Source organism: Psammomys obesus, unplaced genomic scaffold (genome assembly GCF_907164565.1).
Source record: "Psammomys obesus unplaced genomic scaffold, mPsaObe1.curated_primary_1811, whole genome shotgun sequence".
In the NCBI taxonomy this organism is placed as follows: domain Eukaryota; kingdom Metazoa; phylum Chordata; class Mammalia; order Rodentia; family Muridae; genus Psammomys; species Psammomys obesus.
Genome location: NW_026590062.1, coordinates 6670352 through 6690115, shown reverse-complemented (window position 1 = coordinate 6690115; position 19764 = coordinate 6670352). Strand labels below are relative to the sequence as shown.

The 19764-nt window shown below is 52.3% G+C and overlaps 1 protein-coding gene across 1 annotated transcript in view; it reads right to left on the bottom strand.

Annotated features, from left to right (window-relative positions):
- Window positions 1-19764, bottom strand: part of Ksr2 (kinase suppressor of ras 2) — a 287352-nt gene that overhangs the window by 187802 nt on the left and 79786 nt on the right. Inside the window, exons 2-3 of the mRNA XM_055605953.1 lie at window positions 19329-19469; window positions 15792-15942 (exon numbers count right to left, since the gene is read on the bottom strand). Of these exons, the coding sequence (XP_055461928.1) occupies window positions 15792-15942; window positions 19329-19469 (292 nt within the window). The remainder of the gene's footprint in view (window positions 1-15791; window positions 15943-19328; window positions 19470-19764) is intronic.

Here is a 19764-nt window from a genome sequence, read left to right as displayed (position 1 = left end):
GAGAGAGCCTGGCTTCTTTCTAAACTGCCTCCTTACAGCTTACTCCTGAGCTGACGCTCTCAAACAGCCTTGCACAACCTCTTTACTTCAAGAAATTTCATGCCGTGCATTCCACGCTGACAGAAACCCGCCATCTGGCCCGTCTCTCACTAGAAGCAGGAAGGGATGGCCAGGGCCTATTCCCCTCTGCTCCTCTGTGAGCCTTGCTGCCTTATCGTCATCTAGAAACTGGGGGGCAAGAACACGGGGCTTGGGCTCACAAGATGTCCCAGAAGGTGAAGGTGCTTACAGCCAAGCCTGGGAACCTGAGTCTGAGGACCCTGGACTCCTTCTGGTAGGAGAGACTCACTCCTTTAGGTTGTCCTCTTACCATACATAGAGAGGGGAAGAGAGAGAGAGGAAGGAAGAGAGAGACAATACTCTTTTTTTTAATGTCCTTAATCCACAAAGAAGACAGCTGGGAATGGTGAAATGAAGTTGGAAGAATATGCCAGGGGCTGGGGATGGAGTGAGTAAGTTCGTGTAGGTGAAGACACTACACAGTAAGGGTAGTTACTGCCTGTGCAGCGACAAGGTACCACTGAGCCTTCTGTACCTGACCTCATTTCATTAGCAAAACGACCCCACGAGGCAGAGGCATTGTGAGACTACAGCAGGAACAATATTTCTTGAAAATTAATGGGAGACCAGAGCAGGAACAATACTCCTTGCAGGTTAAGGGTTCTGCAGTTAAGACAGTTAAGAATAAGTTCCTATTTGTCCCATGCAGGTTAAGGTTTCTGTAGTTAAAGAATAAGGTGTTTGTCCTTGTTAAGGTGTTTGCTGCATCCTTGCAAAAATCAAAGAGTAAGTTCCTGGTTTGTCCTGTGCTAAGTCCTCGCAAGCTAAAGTTTCTGATCGTAATTAAGAATAAGTTTGTTTTTCTTAGATCTGATGTGAACTGTAGAACGTGTTTCTTGACCTACACAGAACTTGGGACCCCGTTCGCTTGCTGTATATCTGTCTTTACCCTTGTTCCCTCCCTTTCACTGTGTCTTTCCAACAGTGTATCGCAGCCGACTCTCTGCCACCTGCAAACACCTTCTGTCTCCTATAAAAAGGACTTTAAGAGGCCAGCAAAAGCTTCAATCCCAAATCCTGACTTAGGGTGAGACAGCCGCCAGGCACACGCCAAAATACAGCTTGCTCTAAATAGACAACTGTGGATTTGGTCTTTTTGCCTCTTGATTCTCAGGCTTAAAGTATTTCCAGACCAGGAAGTGCCAGCACAAAGAGGCCAAAGGCCACAGAGCAAGCACCACGCAGCTCCCCAGAAACACAGTAGGTACTCATGAGTGCTGGTTCACACTGACTGTGTATGTGAGCCACATGCTAAGGCCAGGTCATGCTGGCCACCAGCACCTCTACAGCCAGCGAACCCGCCTCTGTCTTCAAGGACACACCAGCAAGGACACCTGAGGGTTTCTTTTTCCTCTATCAAGTTTGTGTCATGTCTCTCAAAAGGATAACCAACAGAACTGACGATGGCCACATGTGTGCATGTGAGGAAGTCAGAGGACAGCCTTCAGGTGAGTCCTCCCTGACTATGTGGGTCTCAAGGCACCAAGTTTGTCAGCAAGCGCCTTGCCCTGCTGAGCCATGTTGGCAACCTCTGACTGGCCTTGTGTGCATGCACAGCTGTGTGCCCAGAGCCTCTGGTACAATGCAGCCCCCTGACAAGACTCCCAAGAGACCCACAGAGGCCAGGCCAGCAGCCGCCTGGCACTGCAGAGCAAGCCAGAGGCAGGGCTGGCCTTGAGGAACATCTCAGAGGACAGGGGGGCCCTTCTGACCCCAAAGCCTTGATCCTATACCCCCCCAAGTCACCCCTTCTCCTTCCTCCTCACCAGCCTGGCCCTGCTCCTGTCTCCTCCCAGGGCATCCAAACATCTGCCAGCATTTCCTGGACATGGCTAGCTTGAAACAATCATCCCTCTCACTCGGGGGCGGGGGTGGGCGGCATCCCCTGTGAATCCAGTCTGTGCTCCTGAAGCTCCAGAGATTTCAGACAAATCTGACTAAATCCAGTTGGGTGACCTTGGCCAAGCTTCTGTCTTTGAGACCAAGGCAACTATTGACGGCCACAGGCTGAGCTCCTCCAGGCAACACTGACTTCATGACTGTTCTGGGTGCGACCTGAGCCATCCATCTCTCTGCAGGCTTTTATAACCCAAAACAGTTCAAGAAGATATTTAAAAAAAAAAAAATATCTCTGAGCCATGATGATGTACAAGAAAAAGATTGCTGAGCAGATTCGTAACTTGGCATCTGGTGTAGGAATGAAAAGAAGCTATGAAGCAGGAAGAGGCAGAAAGCCCAAACAGCCCATCACCCTTCAGGAACCCGGGAGGATCCTGTTCTGGGCTCCCCCAGGCCCTGGGCTTCCCCAGCGCGTAGGTAGATCAGTGGTGGTAATGATCGCTACATTGATGACCACCGCCTTAACATTGGGTGCTGAGTTGAGTGGGGAGGAGCTGTGGCCCACAGACATTCACCTCTGCGGATCAAAGCCTCCGAAGAAAGTGAGAAGAGATCCCGCCTCCATGCGAGTGACAGAACCGCTTCAAAGCGCAAGGTGGAGTCCCTGCTCCTAGACTGAGTGTTGTTATTCACAACAGAGTCGATGGGAGGGTTTCAAGCTCTCTATCCTGTCTCCTGGTGTGTCACAAGACACCAAGTCCAGGGTGGCCAGTGGCCTGGACAGGTTCCCATCACCTAGCCCTACCTCTAGCTTCTCTCCTGGGCCACCGGTGACTGTTTATCTACAAATCTGATAGAAAATTTAACATGGCCACAGAGAAGAAAGATGGTGGTGTGTTTGCATCTCTCTCTCTCTCTCTCTCTCTCTCTCTCTCTCTATCTCTCTGTCTCTATCTCTCTCTTTCTGTGTGTGTGTACATACACATGCATGCATTTCTGAGTGTTTGTGTGTGTACATGATTGGCTAAGTGTATGTGCATCTGTGTGTATGGACATATGTGTTTGCCTGTGCACATGTCCACACATGTTCGTGAGAGGGGTGGGTGCATCAAAAATCCCAGCTTTCATCTGTTTCCTGTTAATTTGACCATGGGCCCCTGGGAAAGGCGGACTCTGGCCATCACAAGCCTTCACACCAACTCAATTACAGTTGTGTATGCCTTCTGCGGAGTCTCAGCCCCTGTGGAATCTCCTGGCTTTCATCTGGCTTCTGAGCACTTCAGCTGTCATCTCCCTGGTCTCCAGAATCACTCGAGCACTTAGAAGTCAGTCCGAGGCCCCAACCACAGCAGTCTTCGCCAAGAAACGCTGACAGCGCTGAGATGTCATTTATTTGTTTGTTTTATTTGTTTATTCACTCATTTGTTTCCTGGGAATGGAACCTAGGACTCCCAAGCCTGGCCCCTGAGGTTAGCAGCAATGAGAGACACTGCAAGTGGCGTCTCATTCCACAGGCTTCGCCTTCGCCTTCGCAGCTACGCTACAAGAAGACAGTGTCTCAGGCCTTTTTGTTCTGCTCTAAAACGCTCTGGGGGCTGGAGTGTGGGTCCCTCCATCCACGAGGAAATCGCTCCCATAAGTTCAAGGGCTTCCTGGTCTCTACCAGGTTCACAGGATGGACTCAGCCCTGGACAGAACCTCCTTCTAGAAAGCCGCTACAGGCAGGTTGCACAAGCACAGCCTAGGGGTGACAAGGCACACAAGGGAAACTTTGATCCGCTTGCTTTCTTCAAGTCTGTGGTTTAGACCAAAGAGCCTACCACAGACCATGCTCTGTGCACACACTGAGCTTCTTCCATGTGCCCTAGAGGTGGCTATGCCAACAGGAGGCCCAGACCACAGATGCCAGGCTCAGAACTCAGCCTCCCACACACACCCCGACAGAGCCACGGGCTGGCCAGGGCAGGAGAAAGAAGGTGCAGGCTTCCTGCCTCTGCCAAACTAGGTCTTCGCACACAGCTCTTCCCTTTTGCCTATTTTGGTTTCCATTTTTCCCTATATGCCTGGCCCCATGCTAAAGGCTAAGGTGCAGATTGGCACAGAAGCCAAGGCTCCGGGAGGGCATCTCCACAGCTTGATCTAGCCCCAGATCCCATCCTCGGCCCTTTTCTCCTAGGAGAATTGAGCAACTGTGAACCAAGCTGCTGCAACTCTGCCATTATCAGCTGCAGCCTAGAAGATGGGTGCTTCTTTTTCACAGCTTAACTGGCCTTGAGAACAGAGCAGGGACACAGACCCGGAGCCTGGATGACAGGATGCTGAGAGGAAGTGAGTGACAGCAAGGTCCCTTCTGAGCATACCACAGCGGAAGGAAGCTGTGAACCTGCTCAGACATCCACAGACCAAGGCCAGCTGGGAAGAGACCAAATTCCCACTCCTGGGTGTCAGCATACCAGGAAACTGTGAATTATATGCACACTAGTTCCCTGCTGTGTCTGGGTCCAACCTTCCCCCCACATCAGGACTCTAGTCCTGTCCCTCTCCCTTTCCTCCCTTCCCCTCACCCCTGCCCCCACCCCGCATTTCAGAAGATTGAAATTTCCAGATTGCACATGCTGATGGCATCTCTTCCAGGGAGTCCCAATTCAGGCCAAAGGAAGATTGTTAGACAGTGCCTCTTGGTGGCCACAAGTGGTACTGCACCAGCGCAAGGGCACCTAGGCAGGATGTCCAGCAAATAAACAGCAATGAGGAAAGTCTCCGGCCAAGGAACACTCTGACCCTGCTACAAAGCAAATATGCAGGACTGCTACTCAGTTCTGCGGCTCACCATGCTGATGTAGGCACAAGGCCCCTGGAGGGACCCACCTGACAGCCAGTCAGCCACTTCCCAGGGTGGCCTGCAGTCCAGTCACAAAGCAAGCCCCGATGTCTTTTCCACAGAGCAATAGACAGAGGAGGACAAAGCAACAGCTCAAAGCAAAGCAAAGGATCTGGCGATGACGCTAAGCTGAGCCATGTTCCCGAGAGCAGGGCGGGCATGGGGATAGGAGGTATCCCCGTGCCCCGATGTGCCAACAGCTATATGGGGCTGGGGGGGAAAGGGGAGTTTCAGACTTCCTTTGGGGATGTGAGGTAGCCCCATATTCCAAAATCCCTTTGGGGTGCAGCATACATTTACCCAAAGAGAATGAGGAACTCCCACGTAGGAATGGCATTCAGAAAGTCCTGGCCACATGACATCCATGACCCTGGCATGTTGACATGCTAGAGAACCCTGCTTTGGGGGTCACAGACAACTACTTCATGGAAGCATCTGATTAAGGTGTGTGCTGGCTGGCTTTATGTCACCTTAATACATGCTAGATCCGTCAGAGAAGAAGAAATATCAATTGAGAAAATGACTCCATGAGACTGATCTGTAGGCAAGTCTGTCAGGCACTGTCTTAATAAGTTACTGATGGGGGAGGGCCCAGCCCACTGTGGGTGGGGCCATCCCTGGGCTGGTGGTCCTGGGTGCTGTAAGAAAGTAGGCTGAGCAAGCCTTGAGAGCAAGCCAGTGAGCAGCACCCCTCCATGGCCTCTGTATCAGCTTCTGCCTCCAGGTTCCTGCCCTGCTTGAGTTCCTGTCCTGACGTCCTTCAGTGATGAACAGCAATGTGGAAGTGTAAGCCGAATAAACCCTTTCCTCCCCAAGTTGCTTTTGGTCGTGGTGTTTCGTCATAGCAACAGAAACTGGAAGACAGGATGAGATTTACGTGGGCCCTCTATTAGGAGTTAGCTGTGTTGCCCAAGGCAAGTTATCAGCCTCTCTGGGCATGCTCATTTCCACCTCCCTTGAGCATCCTATCTTAAGTTCCCTGGGAATGCTGGCTCCACAAGCCCTGCACCACGGGAAGGAAGTCTACACGCCACAACCCAGTGTTCTCTCCATCACCACCTCCCTAGGCTCCCCCCTAAAGGAAGCTCTTCTCCATATCCCCCCAAAGCCTCTCCCGATTTAGAGCCGTGTGTTTTATTTCTCACTCTTTTTCTCGCATGTTCGGTCTTTTTTAAGGTTAACGAGTGTTTCCCCTACAGCGCCAGATAGTAAATATTTCTGGCTTCGTGGGTCACTCAGTCTCCGCTATGCTATGCCATACACTTCTGGTGTTAAGTGTGAAAACGTAGGAGCCAGACCTGTGGGTACACGCCTGTGGTCCCAGCACTCGGAGTTAGGGGATAGCCTGGGCTACGTGCCTTGTCTCAAAACAAAAAGCTAGCCTTGGACAACGTGTAAACAAATGAACATGGCAATGCGCTGGTAAAACTTTTATTTTAAAAAGCAGGCATCAGGCTGACATGGGCCAGTGGAGAAAAAGCTCTCCCTTGCTTGTCCTTTCACCTCCCCTCTCTCCCAGGAAAACATGCAAACACTTCCTACCTACCTCCACCCCTCCCGAGGGGAGGCCCCGTGGTGGGGTCAGGTCAGTTCAGTTCACTGGCTTATTAGCACATTCCACACTTCCGTTCCTGCGTTAAATAGTTTGTAGAAAATGAAGGGGTGAGTTTGGGGTGCACACCCCGTTCTTCCGGAGCGACCTGGGTGCCCTGTGCCACCTCCCTGCTCCTGGGTTCCCTTCTATGAAAAGAGAATACAAAAAAGGATGAACGAACGTAAGTGAAATCACTTTCAAAGTCACCTTGGAATAGCACAACACATGTGCTCTTTCCACGTGGTTATTGTTTTTTCTTTGTTTGTTTGTTTGGTTTGTTTTGTTTCTGCTGCCAGATGGACCCACTGTCCAGACTTACTGTCTGAAGCGCAAGATTTATAAACAGATACAAGATGGCAACTTTGAGGGTGTGACCCAGGAGGGCTGCCCGGGAGTGGTGGGCTTTATGCTGCCACACCCTGAGGCATCATGTCATCAAGAGTTGTGAAAGTTGACTTCAGGGAACGTAGGCGAGGGAGGGGCATGACGGGGGAGGGGCTTATACCCGGAGGGAACCACTGAAAGCTGCACCAGGAGAAACCCAGAACAGGAAGTATAGACCACGCCCACAAACCAAAAGGAGGACTCTTTCCCCTGAAACCTCTGTTGAAGCCGAAGAGCCTCGTGGGCGTTGCCCCAGAAGAGAAAAAATCAAGATGAGCAGGAGGGACTAGCCAGGTCTTCCTTCTGACTTTTTCCTTAGTGGCCATGTTTTAAATATTAATCGTATGCAAATGTGGATGCAAATTAGTCTCTATACACAGTTGGAATTGTTTCCATCTTTTCTTCCCCAAAAAAGCCTGGGCATTTCTCTATATGTGACTGTGTCTGACTGTAAATATAGAAAACAACGGAATGAAGTTCAAGGCCATCTGAGGCAGGACGTCGTCGGCTGTGAGGGGCTGGGGCCCAGCTACAGCCACTCCTAGTTGACGGCGAAAATACTGCATTCCAAAGTAAGGCCATCTTTCCCATGCTCCCTGCCCCACACGTTTGCTATAACTTATTGCTTAAGCTACTTATCTTTGCAGAGCTGGGGACAGAACCCAGGGTCCTACACATGCCCCCAAGCACTCTGCCACTGGGCCATGCCCCAGCTCATCATTCTGTCCCCCAGGCAGGCCCCCACCCTCTCTTCAGATCACAGCCAGGAGGGACGTAAGCTGGCCAAGAGAAATGCTCGCCTGCCCATCTACAAAGAGATTTTTCTGTCTGCGTGACGTGGAAGCTGGGTCTGGCCTCCCACCTGCAGGTGGTACCCGGGGCTGGTGGTCGCGCCGACATTTTCATCTGAAACACAGCCTCATAGTCGCTTCCTTTTGTTTCCTGGACTAAAATCTGTTCCATCCCTGAACCTCTGAAGGGGCTGGTTCTCACTCTGAGCAAAGGAGGACACAGGGACCAGCCAGAGTTGAGGGAAAGCCGTTCCCATTTCTCTGTGAACTAAGAGCCTTGACTCGGAAGCCAGACAGACATCATTTCACTCAGCTGCTCTGTGACCCCAGGCAAAGGATGAACCTCTCTGAGCTTCATTCTTTACTAGGCAATGAAAGCTCCCCTGGACTCCACGTGGCTGTGGAGAGGACTCTAGAAGTCAGGCCTGTGGTTGATGGTTCAGCCTGGGAAATGACCCATCCCAAATAAAAACACTACCAGGTAACGAGGCAGAAACCACCTGAAACAGAGGCAGGGCTCCCTAAGGAAGAGACTTTGAGCTGAGATGGATCAAAACGATAAAGAACTCGCCAGGGAAAGGCCAGGGCAGCGTATTTCAAGGACAAAGCCTTATAAATGGGCTACTGAAGACATTATTAGGTGACGGGCCAGAAGCCTGGGACACCAGCTCTTTCTAAGATGTAAGCCATTGCCTGGTGCTAACTCATGATCCTCAAAGGCCTCCGCCCTTCCAACCATGTGGCTCAGGGCCCTGTCAATATGCACCTGTCTCTTCTACCATTATCTTCCAGATGCCATGGATATAAATAATGGTACCAGCCACAGGTGGCAGGAGCCTTTTTCCCACAAGGCACTTCCAGGAAAGGCTTTGATCACCTTGTCTTCAAAGCAACCGGTGAGCAGAGAAACGAACAGATACATGACCTGCAAGGAGGTGGAAGTGACCAGGTGTGGAAGGCGGGTGTGTATGTGGGGGGACCCTGGCTGGGTGGGTCACCAGTGAGATTCCGACCCCCAGGTACAGATACAGCCCAGGGGCAACAGTCTGTCCCACAGCAGGCCCAGGCTTCACAGGCCGGTGTTCCCATTCAGAGGAGGGAGGAGGCAGGAGATGGGGAGGTGAACTTTAAAAACACAGAAGACAAACAGGGTCTGCAGAGTGCTAGGCATTCATTTGTCACCAGAGGGCGGGGAGAAGGCTTGGCTTTAACCAACCCATTTACGCCCCAGTCCTGCAGCTTGGAATGACAGAAAGCACTGAAGGTGTCCCAGGCAATGGAGGAGAGCAGGCTTGACTTGCCTCAAGCAAGCTCCTTCCACCTTCCAGTCTGAGTTTTTGTAGGACAGGATGGAGACCCTGCCCTTCCAGAAACTTCCTCCCCAGTTCCCATTCAGCTCTGAAAGCCAAGCTTCCTGACAGCATCCACCGGACTGTCAGGAAATCTCCCCTCAGCCAATGCCCCTGGGGCTATGCCCGGCTCTAGATCAACCTCCCACCTGCATCCTCCTGGGAGCAAGTATCTAGAAGCCCATGTTGGCCAGGGTGAAGAAGTCTCCACCTCGCCCTGGAGGGCCTCCTGCCCGTGGAGCAATAGAAAGCATGATCCTGAGGTGCTGCCCCTGTGTGCCCTCCCCAACCTTCCCAACAGCGGGGCCTCATGACCCCATGTGACCTCAGGTAGGCCAAATTGGCAAATCCCAGTCCAGTCAGAGAACCTGTCCCAAAATAAGGTATGTGATGCATGACATTCAAGGTTGTTTCTGCTTCTACATGTGTGCATGCATACTTAGCATATGTACACATACTCTCTCTCTCTCTCTCTCTCTCTCTCTCTCTTCAATGCATGGAAAGTTCTAGGAATGTACTGTGCCAGTGGGTCAGTGAAAATGAACAGAGTCTCCTGATAAAGGGTGAAGGTTCGCTATCCTTGTGACCCTGGTCCCAGCAATAATGAAGCAGAGGAAGTCCCACACTGTGAGTGGATGAGCCACAGGGACAGAAGGGTGACTTGGACAGGCTTCTGTCACCATGTGCATGTATCCTGAGGGTTGCCACATGCCTGGGAAGGACCCCTGAGAGCAAGAGCAAACCATGGCATCATGTTGGCACACACTGGTACCCCCTGGGCCCCTCTCGGCAGGGGAGCTGTTCCCCCTCCTGCCTTCTCCAAAGCAGAAGCAAGTGGAACAATAGAGCAATCAAGACCCATTCTCAGGCTTTGTTCATTCAAAGCCTGGCTGGGAAGAAGCCACAAAGTATCTGAGGCTGGTCTATTTCAGGGCCTCTCTACTTCCTGTTCCCGGCTGCCAGCTCTCCTCTACCCCCACCCTGATACTCATGAGGGGCCTAGGGACCAAACAGGCCAGCAAAGACCTGGAGAGCAGTGTCCCGCTCTGACCTTCTCCCTTCATTATTCCCGGCCTCAGGAAGGATGTCCAGCGTCTCACCCTGATCTGAGACACTGCCCTAGGCTACAGCCTCGGTGTTTGTCCAGGTGTCATGTGGCTGGATGGTGTTCAGGGTGAGCCCTTTGCGGTGGCCTCTGTCTGATGGGCACTAACCACTTAGTAACTCCCACACCCGACCAGTCTTTAGCGTGCCTGGGGTTCCCCACCCTTCCTCACACCACAGAAGCCCACTTGTCCCCATAACTGCCTGAAGAGTCACTCACTTTAAGCCTCAGCTCAAACCAGGTCCCTGACAACGGCCACCAGCCCTGGAAGCCCTGCAGATACAGAGTGAGGGCTTAGGCCAGCGGTTACCAACCTGCAGGTCACAACCCCTTTCTGGAGGGAGGGGTGGTGAGAATGACCTTTTCACGGGAGCAAGAGTTCCAGAAAGGGTTTCTCTGAGCAGCCCTGGCTGTCCTGGAACTCCCTCTGTAGACCAGACTGACCTCAAACTCAGAGATCTGCCTGCCTCTGCCTCTGAGTGCTGGGATCAAAGGCATGTGCCACCACGCCTAGCTTACACTGCTATTCTTTTTTTATTATTATTATATACAATTTATTCACTTTGTATCCCCCCTGTAGCTCCCTCCCTCCTCCCCTCCCAACCCCACCCTCCCTCTCCCTTCTCTGCCCATGCCCCTCCCCCAGTCCACTGATAGGGGAGGTCCTCCTCCCCTTCCTTCTGATCCTGGTTTATCAGGTCTGATCAGGACTGGCTGCATTGCCTTCCTCTGCGGCCTGGTAAGGCTGTTCCCCCGTCAGGGGGAGGTGATCAAAGAGCAGGCCAATCAGTTCATGTCAGAGGCAGTCCTTGTTCCCATTACTATGGAACCCACTTGGACACTGAACTGCCATGGGCTACATCTTTGCAGGGGTTCCAAGTTATCTCCATGAATGATCCTTGGTTGGAGTATCAGTCTCAGGAAAGACCCCTGTCCCCAGATATTTTTGGTTCTGTTGCTCTACTGTGGAGCTCCTGTCCTCTCCAGGTCTTACACTCTCCCCCTTCTTTCATAAGATTGTCTGCACTCTGCCCCACGGTTGGCCATAAATCTCAGCATCTGCTTTGAAACCCTGCAGGGTAGAGCCTTTCAGAGGCCCTCTGTGGCAGGCTCCTGTCCTGTTCCCTGTTTTCTCCTTCTTCTGATGTCTATCCTCTTTGCCTTTATGAATGGGGATTGAGCATTTTAGGCAGAGTCCTCCTTCTTGATTAGTTTCTTTAGGTGTACAGATTTTAGTACGTTTATCCTATATTATATGTCTAATATCCACTTATGAGTGAGAATATACCGTTACACTGTTATCCTTAACAGTAGCAAAATTACAGTTATGAAACAACAATGAAAATAATTTTATGTTTGGGGGATCACCACAACACGAGGAGCTGTATCAAAGGGTCGTAGCATTAGGAAGGTGGAGGGCCACTGGCTTAAACTATACTGGGAGGAAGAGAAAGGTGAGGCAGTGAGCAAGCCTTGGGAAGGGGGGGCTGCCCAGCCCTTCTCTGGGGTGTCCCAGCGATGCGGCCACTGGGAATGTCCCAGTCTGTAGAACCATGTGTGACACATCTCTGCCTGTTACGGACTATCAGCCTAAGATATGTTGCTACAGCAGAAGGAAAGGATGAACTGAGGTCCCCCTGAGGAAAAAAAAAAAGTATGGGAAGAAGTGGAGAAAAATAAGTTGGGGGCAGAGGAAGGGTGGTGGGTGATGATGCAGTGGCAGTGATGGTGATAATGGTGACTGCGGGTTAGGATTGGCTGTGATGACAATGTGGTGATGGTGGTGGTGGTGGTGGTGGTGGTGTTCGGATAGGAGTGGGTGTGACATGTGATGAGCTCAATGGGGCATCACCTGCCTCACTCTGGCCAGGCCCTGTGCTCTGCCTGCATCGTCTTATCACCCTCCCCACAACCACACCTCGGAAATGCCCGTCCTTTCTCCTGCACTCGGGACACTGAGCTCAGAATCACGGCCGCCACCCACCAAAGTCACAGCCAGGATCCAAAGCCAAGGTTGTCAGATCCGAGGACCTCAGCAAATGATGAAGGACCGAGCCGCAGAAGCAGAGGCGGAGCTCCTGGTACTGCTACAGCTCTCGCCCAGCATCCTCAAGGCCTGAACTGGGTCCCCCAGTAGCATAAGAAAGATACACACACAGAAGGACAGATGGACGGATGGATGGACAACCAAACAGATAAAGGAATGCTAGGCTGCTAAGCCAGGCGAGGATACAGATCTGCAACTTCAGCACTTGGAAGATGGAGACAAGTTTGAGGACAGCCTGGGCTAAAGGAAAGATACCAACTTACTCCCTGGTTTGAGATTAGACTTCTTATTTACACAGGAAAGCAGGGAGGGAAAGAAAGAAGAGCATCCAGTCCCGAGGTGTTTAGAAGCTTCGAGGAAATAATTAGAATTTTTGAAGGCGGGAGAGTATTGGAAACAGGAAGGAGCCATGGTGGCTGGCTTGATGCTGCCCCCTGGTGGATATCTATGGCAGGCACATCTTGAGGCTCTACCCTCCACTTTCTCCAACATAGATTAATTCAACCTGATCAGGATGCTAGGTACCAAAAGGGGCAGCGGCTGCCCGCCTACAGGAGGGTCCTGCTCCAATGAGGGTGCCCAGATGAGGAAACAGTCACAATGAGGCATGAGTGACAGAGCATCTGTTCATTGCTAATCCCTTCATTCACTCACCCAGGGACAGGAGCCTTGAGGCACAGAATCGCCTCAGCCATGTTGAGAGGAAACCAAGGAGCCCTCTTTGAATTTACTGGGGTAAAATTGACCAGGACCAGAGGTGAGAGAGGAGAGGAGAGGATCCATGGTACAGAGTCCTTGGGAGTCACTGAATGTATGTGGCATTCTAGGGGTCAAGGGTCAGAGCCAGCTCAGTTTGTGTGGTCCAGAAGGAGCTTGGCGGGGGTTGGGGGGGATAGGGAGGGGCCGGCTTTGGGTCTGAGGATGTGAGTGGGAAGGGGTGGGGAAGTCTGGACAGAGGAGCAAACCCGAGATAGGAAACTTCATCTGCAGTGCGGCAGGATTAGTGGCTCATCGAGTTTTTAGGGGCTGCAGAGATGGACTCGGCACACAGTGCTCACTGTGCAATCAGGAGGACTGAAGTTCAGACCCCAGCTCATGTTCAATAAGCCAGGTGTCCCCACATGCCTAGAACCCCAGCCCTGAGGAGGGAGAGGCAGAAGGATGGCCAGGGCTTGCTGGCTTCAGAGAGACCCTGCCTCAAAGAGTTCGGTGGAGAGTGACGGAGCCGTGCACACGGTGCCCTCTTCTGAGCTCTGTGCACCACGCAGGTGTAAGCATCCACGCGCACACAGATGGGCACACGCCATACATTCACATACACACAAATACACAAGTCTGAAAATACACATTTTTAGGGCTTGAAAGGAAAGTGGGAGCACAAGCCCAAGTGGAAGCCAACCCCTCAGTGTCTTCACTAAGTGTGGAGAGATCCACGCTTCAAGGCCTCGCTGTGTTTTCACGGGCCGGGCAAAGGGGAGAGAACAACCAAATTGTTTATTAAACTCTTACTGTGTGCCAGATATTAACTTTCACACCGGGAATGGACGACAGACAGAGGCCGCACAGTCCTGTGGTGGAGGGGCACCCCACGAAAGGCAAAAAATAACAACGTGGTGACATAGCTATCTGCGGGTACCACAGAACGTAGGGCTAGAGGTAAGGAAACCCAGAGTCAGTGGTCGTCACTCCCCAAGAGGGGTGCGTGGCTCCAGGCTTGGCCTCTGTGCCACGATAGCTGGGCACAACAGCAACTCCTAGCCACTGGTGCTCAGAACCCAAGCCCTGACTCTGGCCATCACAAGAAGCAGGAAGTAGCTTGTTGCCATGGGAACTTCGGAAATACCTGAGATGGAGCCAGCAGCATGAACTACATCATCAGAGTTTCTCTCTCTCTCTCTCTCTCTCTCTCTCTCTGTCTCTCTCTTTACAATTAGTTTTGTTCTTTAGTTGGTTTTGTTTTTGTTTTTGTTTTGAGACGGTCTCGCTCTGTATCCCTGGCTACCCTGAACTCACTATGTAGACAAGAATAGCCTCAAACTAGAAATCCACGTGCCTCAATCTCTTAAGCGCTTGGACCAAAGGAGTAAAGTGTAGTTTGGGCTGAGTGTGTGTGCACATGCATGCACGCTTCTCTGAAGGTATAATACATATGTGAGGTACTCTGGAGAGGCCAGAAGAAATCATCGGGTCCCCTGGAGCCGGAGTTACGGGCGGTTGTGAGCCGCCATTGGTGCTGGCCATCAAACCAGGATCCTCTGCAAGAGCAGTGGGTCCTCCTGACCCCTCCGCCATCCCCCGTCCCACAGACCGTTATCTTCTCAGGCCACAGCTCACAACCCCCTGAACGGCGTGTGTGGGTGGCAGGTCATGGCCAGCATTCGGTGTAGGGTACAGAATATGAGGATGTGACGCTGTGGTAGAGCACTGGCCTAGCAGGGTCAAGGCTCTGGGTCCAGTCGCCAGCAGCACACACATACACATGGTGACACTGTACAACGGGGACGAATCGGAAATACCTGCCTCCCCTCCACGCCTGCCAGGCTGGGTTCCCTGTCAGGAAACAAGAATGAGTGCATGCGTATGCATGTGTGTGTGTGTGTGCGCGTGCGCACGCAACTGGCTTGCTCTTAACACGGGTTCTTAAAATGGCGCTCAGGTCCTCGGGCATGCACACTTGAAACCTGTTCTGTCTGGCTCGCCGCCGCCGGCCCATCCGCCCTCCTAGCCGTACCAACAGTCACTCAGTAAATCGTAATTGCAGGTTGCATGTTAACTAGCCACAGTAAGAATTAACAGCCGCCACATTGTGCCAGAGCTGTGGTCCACGGCGCCACCTTGTGGTGAGAACTGAAACGGCAGTGCTGGTGATTGTAACGGTTTGCAGGGAGCCCAGAGAGCAAAGGCGAGCTTCAGTCGCCTGCAGTTAGTGATCGGCTGGCTGCACAGGTTTGCTTCCTTTTTCTCTTGAGACAGGGTTTCCTGCACCCCGTTTATGAGGCTGGGGATCAGACCTGGAGCCTTGTGTATGCTGGGCAAACACTCTACCAACAACGACCACAGCTACAGCTCTGCGTCACAGTTCTGAGTGATTAATTGGAACCATCCAGGAAAAAAATAATGAAATACTTAGATTGTAAATTAATAAGGCAAAGCCACAGAGTTGAGATTAGGAGAAAATGAATTTTAAAATAATATGTCTAAGTAATCTTATCCGTGTTATGGAAAGAGAGAGACAGACAGAGAGAGAGAGATCACTGGCAAGGAAGGGTTGCACCAGAAAGTATAGTAAAATGACAGCTGCAGGTCCTGGGACAGTTACAACCTGATTTCTGTTACAAAAACTGCATAGTGTTTGTGCATAGAAATAATCCGAACTGCTCTTCAGAACACAAAGCCACTTCGGAGTGTCTGAGAGGGGAAAACCCTGCCTTCCCTCGAACATCCAAGATTCCCACTTCTGGACCCTAATTATCCAGGACTCAGGATGAGCAAGCCTCCATCCTCTGCAGGGTGGAGCTCAGACCCTGCCTACTCTGCAGGGTGGAGCTCAGACCCCGCCTATTCCTAGCTCTCATGGCCATCTTTGCTCCTGGGCTGGCGTTGCTCTCCAGAGCCCTCTCAGATGCTCGAAGGACAGAGGTCGACCATCTGGGGACACTCCTGACCTCCTGAGCTGCTCACCTGACGAGTGCACGTTCCTGAGACAGGACAGCGAGGCGTTGAGCCGGGCACACTCTTCCCGGTTGGCTCCATACTTCTTCACCGTCTCGCACACCTGCTCGTCCGTCATCTCTAGGAGGTCCTCCAAGCTCAGCTGGTCAGGCGAGATCTCCTAGTGGAGGGGACAAAGGCAGTCAGCTGGACCTGGAACCCAAACGGGCTTGGCATCTTCATACCGCCCTCTTGCGGCGCTCAGAAGAACTGCACAGGGAAACACCGTGGAGGCTGCGTACTGCCCACTGCGCAAACACTAGGCCGAATTCGGGTTTGAGTCCCGTTTGCCGCTTGGTTAGACAGATCACTTAACCTCTCTAGGCCTCGCTCTTCTCACTTATAAAATGGAGGTGCGGACTGTAGGTGCGGTGCCTACATGAGCAACTGTCCACACTGGCGGCTGCTAACGCCGGTGGAGACAAACCCCGCTCACACTTCCGTGAGTAGACAGCCACGCTGAATTTGGCCAAGGTGGACTCAGAGCAAGCCAACGAAGCACAAATCTGAGTCGTGCTGGTTGGCGGCCAGCCTCGGTTTCCCTTCTGATGCACTCACGGGGTCTAGGAGCCATACGGGGCCCCTTAGGGCCTAAAAAACCGGTGGCAAAAAGCCCGTGGGTGGCTCCAGGCCGAAGCGAGTCTTGATAACTACTGAGCTCCGTGAGGCTGTGTGGTAAGGCTGAGGAATAGCATGCAACAGGGGAAAGGACCTCTCTGAACAAAGGAGCTGGAGACAGAAGCAGGATTTCCGGGTGGCCATGTGATGGCCGGGTGGCCCTCCTCCCACACACACCCTACGAACAGCCCCTTCCCTGAAGAGTGTCCTAAGTCTGCAACATTGCCACCGCGTCCCTCAAGCTTTGATACCTACTCGCCTTCCAGTGTTTCCACATATGCACATAAGAGTCTTCCTGCACGGTCTCTATGGTAGCCAAGGATTTAAACACGAATAGTACATACTACCTAGATAAGGCTTGTGAATCTGTGGGTGGCGAGTCCCCGGCGACAGTGTGGGCTCCGGCTGCCCCCTCGTGGCCACGACTGTGCATTACAGTAACATTCAGATTGAAAACAACCCATAAATTCTGGCTCTCACAAAAAAAAAAAAAAAAAAAAAAGCTCTAATAAAACACGCTGACCAATAGCATCTTGGGAGGGAGGGCTTATGTGGCCTACACTTCCACAGTCCAGGAATGCAAGGCAGGGGCCTGGGGCAGACGTGGAGGAACACTGTCTCCTCCGGCTTGCTCCCTTCCTTACATAGTCCAGGCCCGGCCGGCTAGGGCTGGCCCCGCCCACAGTGGGCCGGCCCTCCTGCTTCACTTAGCCATCAAGACCTGTCTCACGGAGGCGGCCACAGGCTACCCTGATAAAGATGATCATAGATGATCATTCAATTATGACTCTTTTTTTTTTTTTTTTTTTTCTCCAGGCGGCTTTAGGCTGTGCGGAGTTGACAGTTGGTAATAAGTCGGGACAGATGCAGAATCTAAGGCCTTCTCCTTGCTTTGGGACCCAACTGCGCCTTTTAATCCTGTGATTTAAAAGTGGGGAGGGGGTGTGAGTGTGTGTGTATGTGTGTGTGTGAGTGTACTTGTGAGTGTGTGAGCCTGTGTGTGTATGTATGCGGGGGGGGGGGGGTGTATGCATCGTGTGGATGTGTGTATATGTTTGTGGATGTGACCGTGGATGTGTGCGTGGCCATGGGGGGGGTATCTGGAGGTATGTGTGGATAAGTGTGTGCATGTATTGTGAGTGTCTGTGTACATGTGTGTATGTACACATGTCTGTGTGTGTGTTTGTGTTTGTTGGAAAACTGGGCTTAGATTTCATGCACGCCAGGCAAGGACTCTACCGTTGAACTGTATCCTCAGCAAAAGTGACGCTGTCATCACCTGCCGACCAGGATGCTAAAGCTCAAATAAGCTAAACCTGTAGCCTACATCACACATCAGGACAATGGTGGAGGCAGCATTTGAACCCAGGGCACGTCTCCCAGCTGTCTCCCTATCCCTCTCCCTCCTGAGAGCATCCCCTGGTGGTCAAGCGTGAACTGCAGGCAGGGAGCCTTCACCGACCTGGGTGAAGGCCTCAGAATCCCCGGCTGGGAGACTAAAATCTCCAAAGGGTGGAGGGGGAGAGCCTTGGGGACCAAAGGGCTGCCGACTGGCTCGTCACATCAGAAAAGGATTCTCTTCTGTATAATCAGTACCTCTGGCTTTGAAACCAGGGATCTCGAGTCTTTTTAAAAAAATATATTAAAAATAAAAGTTTTAAGACATTGGGCCAAAATAAAAATTTGAAGATCAGATCTTATCAGCCAAACAAGAACTGCCTGCCCATTAGCTGCAATTTGAAGACCACAGTTTTCAGCCCTCCTCTAGAAGACTTGTCTCTGCCTTACAAGCCCCACGAGGGGGCCTCGGCATATGAAGATTTATACGATTCCAAAGCCTTTAGGAAGCGCCCCGAGCTGTGCAACTAAAATGCACCGCGTGTACCATTAGGCGGAGTCTAACCGTCAGCTGGACACAGCCTACAGTCTCAGGGAGGGGTTGTCTCCATCAGGTTGGCCTGTGGGCAGGTCTGGGGGGCGGGGCTGTCCTGGTTATGTTTATTAAGCTTGGAAGCCCCGCCCACTATGGTTGACCCCCCCCCCCCCCCACTCCCTGGGCTTAAGAGAAACTTTGCATAGCACTGCCAAGCACGCGTTCATTCTCTCTGCCCCTGAGGGCAGCCGGGATGACGGGCTGCTTCAATTTCCTGCCTCCCTAACTGGGCTGTCGCCTGGAATTTTGAGCCAAACAACCCCACCCCTTCCAAATTTGCTTTGCTTACAGGAAGTGAACTCACCGCCTCAGGCATTCGGGCAGTCCTGGGAGTGAAACTAGGGGTGCAGAAATTCATAGTGCTGGGGACGTGTGTGTGTGTGTGTGTGTGTGTGTGTGTGTGTGTGTGTGTGTGTGTGTGTGTGCGCGCGCGCGCTGGTGCATTACACAGGCTGGTGGGTAAGCCTCAAGGATCCAACTATCTCTCCCCCTCCCAGCTCTGCCATTACAGGTGTAGCCTTCACACCCGCCTTCTGTATGTGGGTTCTAAGGACCAAACTGTCCATTCTCCACATGGAAAGATTGACATCCTGAGTCCCTGCGATCCAATACGGTGGCACTGGCCACGGTAATTTACATTAAATACGATTCAAAATGCAGATCCCTGATCCCATGCATGAATCGAAATCCGAGTGCTCTGCGAGCTCGGGAGCCATGTGCGCCCATGGCTGCTCTATCAGACAGCACAGACACGTGGCAAAAAGCTGGTGGGCAGCACGGGTCCCTCAACAGCCCCTCTCATATACACCTGAGATCTTGTAGCCTTCACCCAGCACACACTGAAGGCCTACTGTGTGCCAGAGTCTATGCTGGGTATAGCCCAAACCCTGCCAGCTAGCGAGCGGGGAAAGAAGGTGGCCAGTGAGGGTCAAGGGGTTCAGGGCTGCCTCGGTCACCTCCAGGACTTCCTTGCGCACATCCACGATCCGGAACCAGTGGCGGAGCTGGGGGAAGCCGTCCAGTTCGGCATTGCGCTCCTGCGGGGCCACCTTCTTCTTGCAGGAGAGCTGGCGGCTGAAGTACTTGACCAGCTTGCTCTGCGGAGACAGACAGCACAGGGACACATCTCAGAGGCGCTGCCACAGGCTCCGGGGCGAAAAGCCCTGACAGCACCCACTAAGCCCGGCCAGTTCCATGCCGTGAAGACGGCTTCCACCACAGCGAGGTTCTTCTGTCTGAACCTTGGTCTGCAGTGGACCGAGGCTCAGAGGTGGGAAATGACGCCCAGAAGGGAGTGCTGTGGTTCTCAAGAGTCCAGCCCTTGGAAGTGAGTGGTGAAGAAGTTCACACACACACACACACACACACACACACACACACACACACACACAC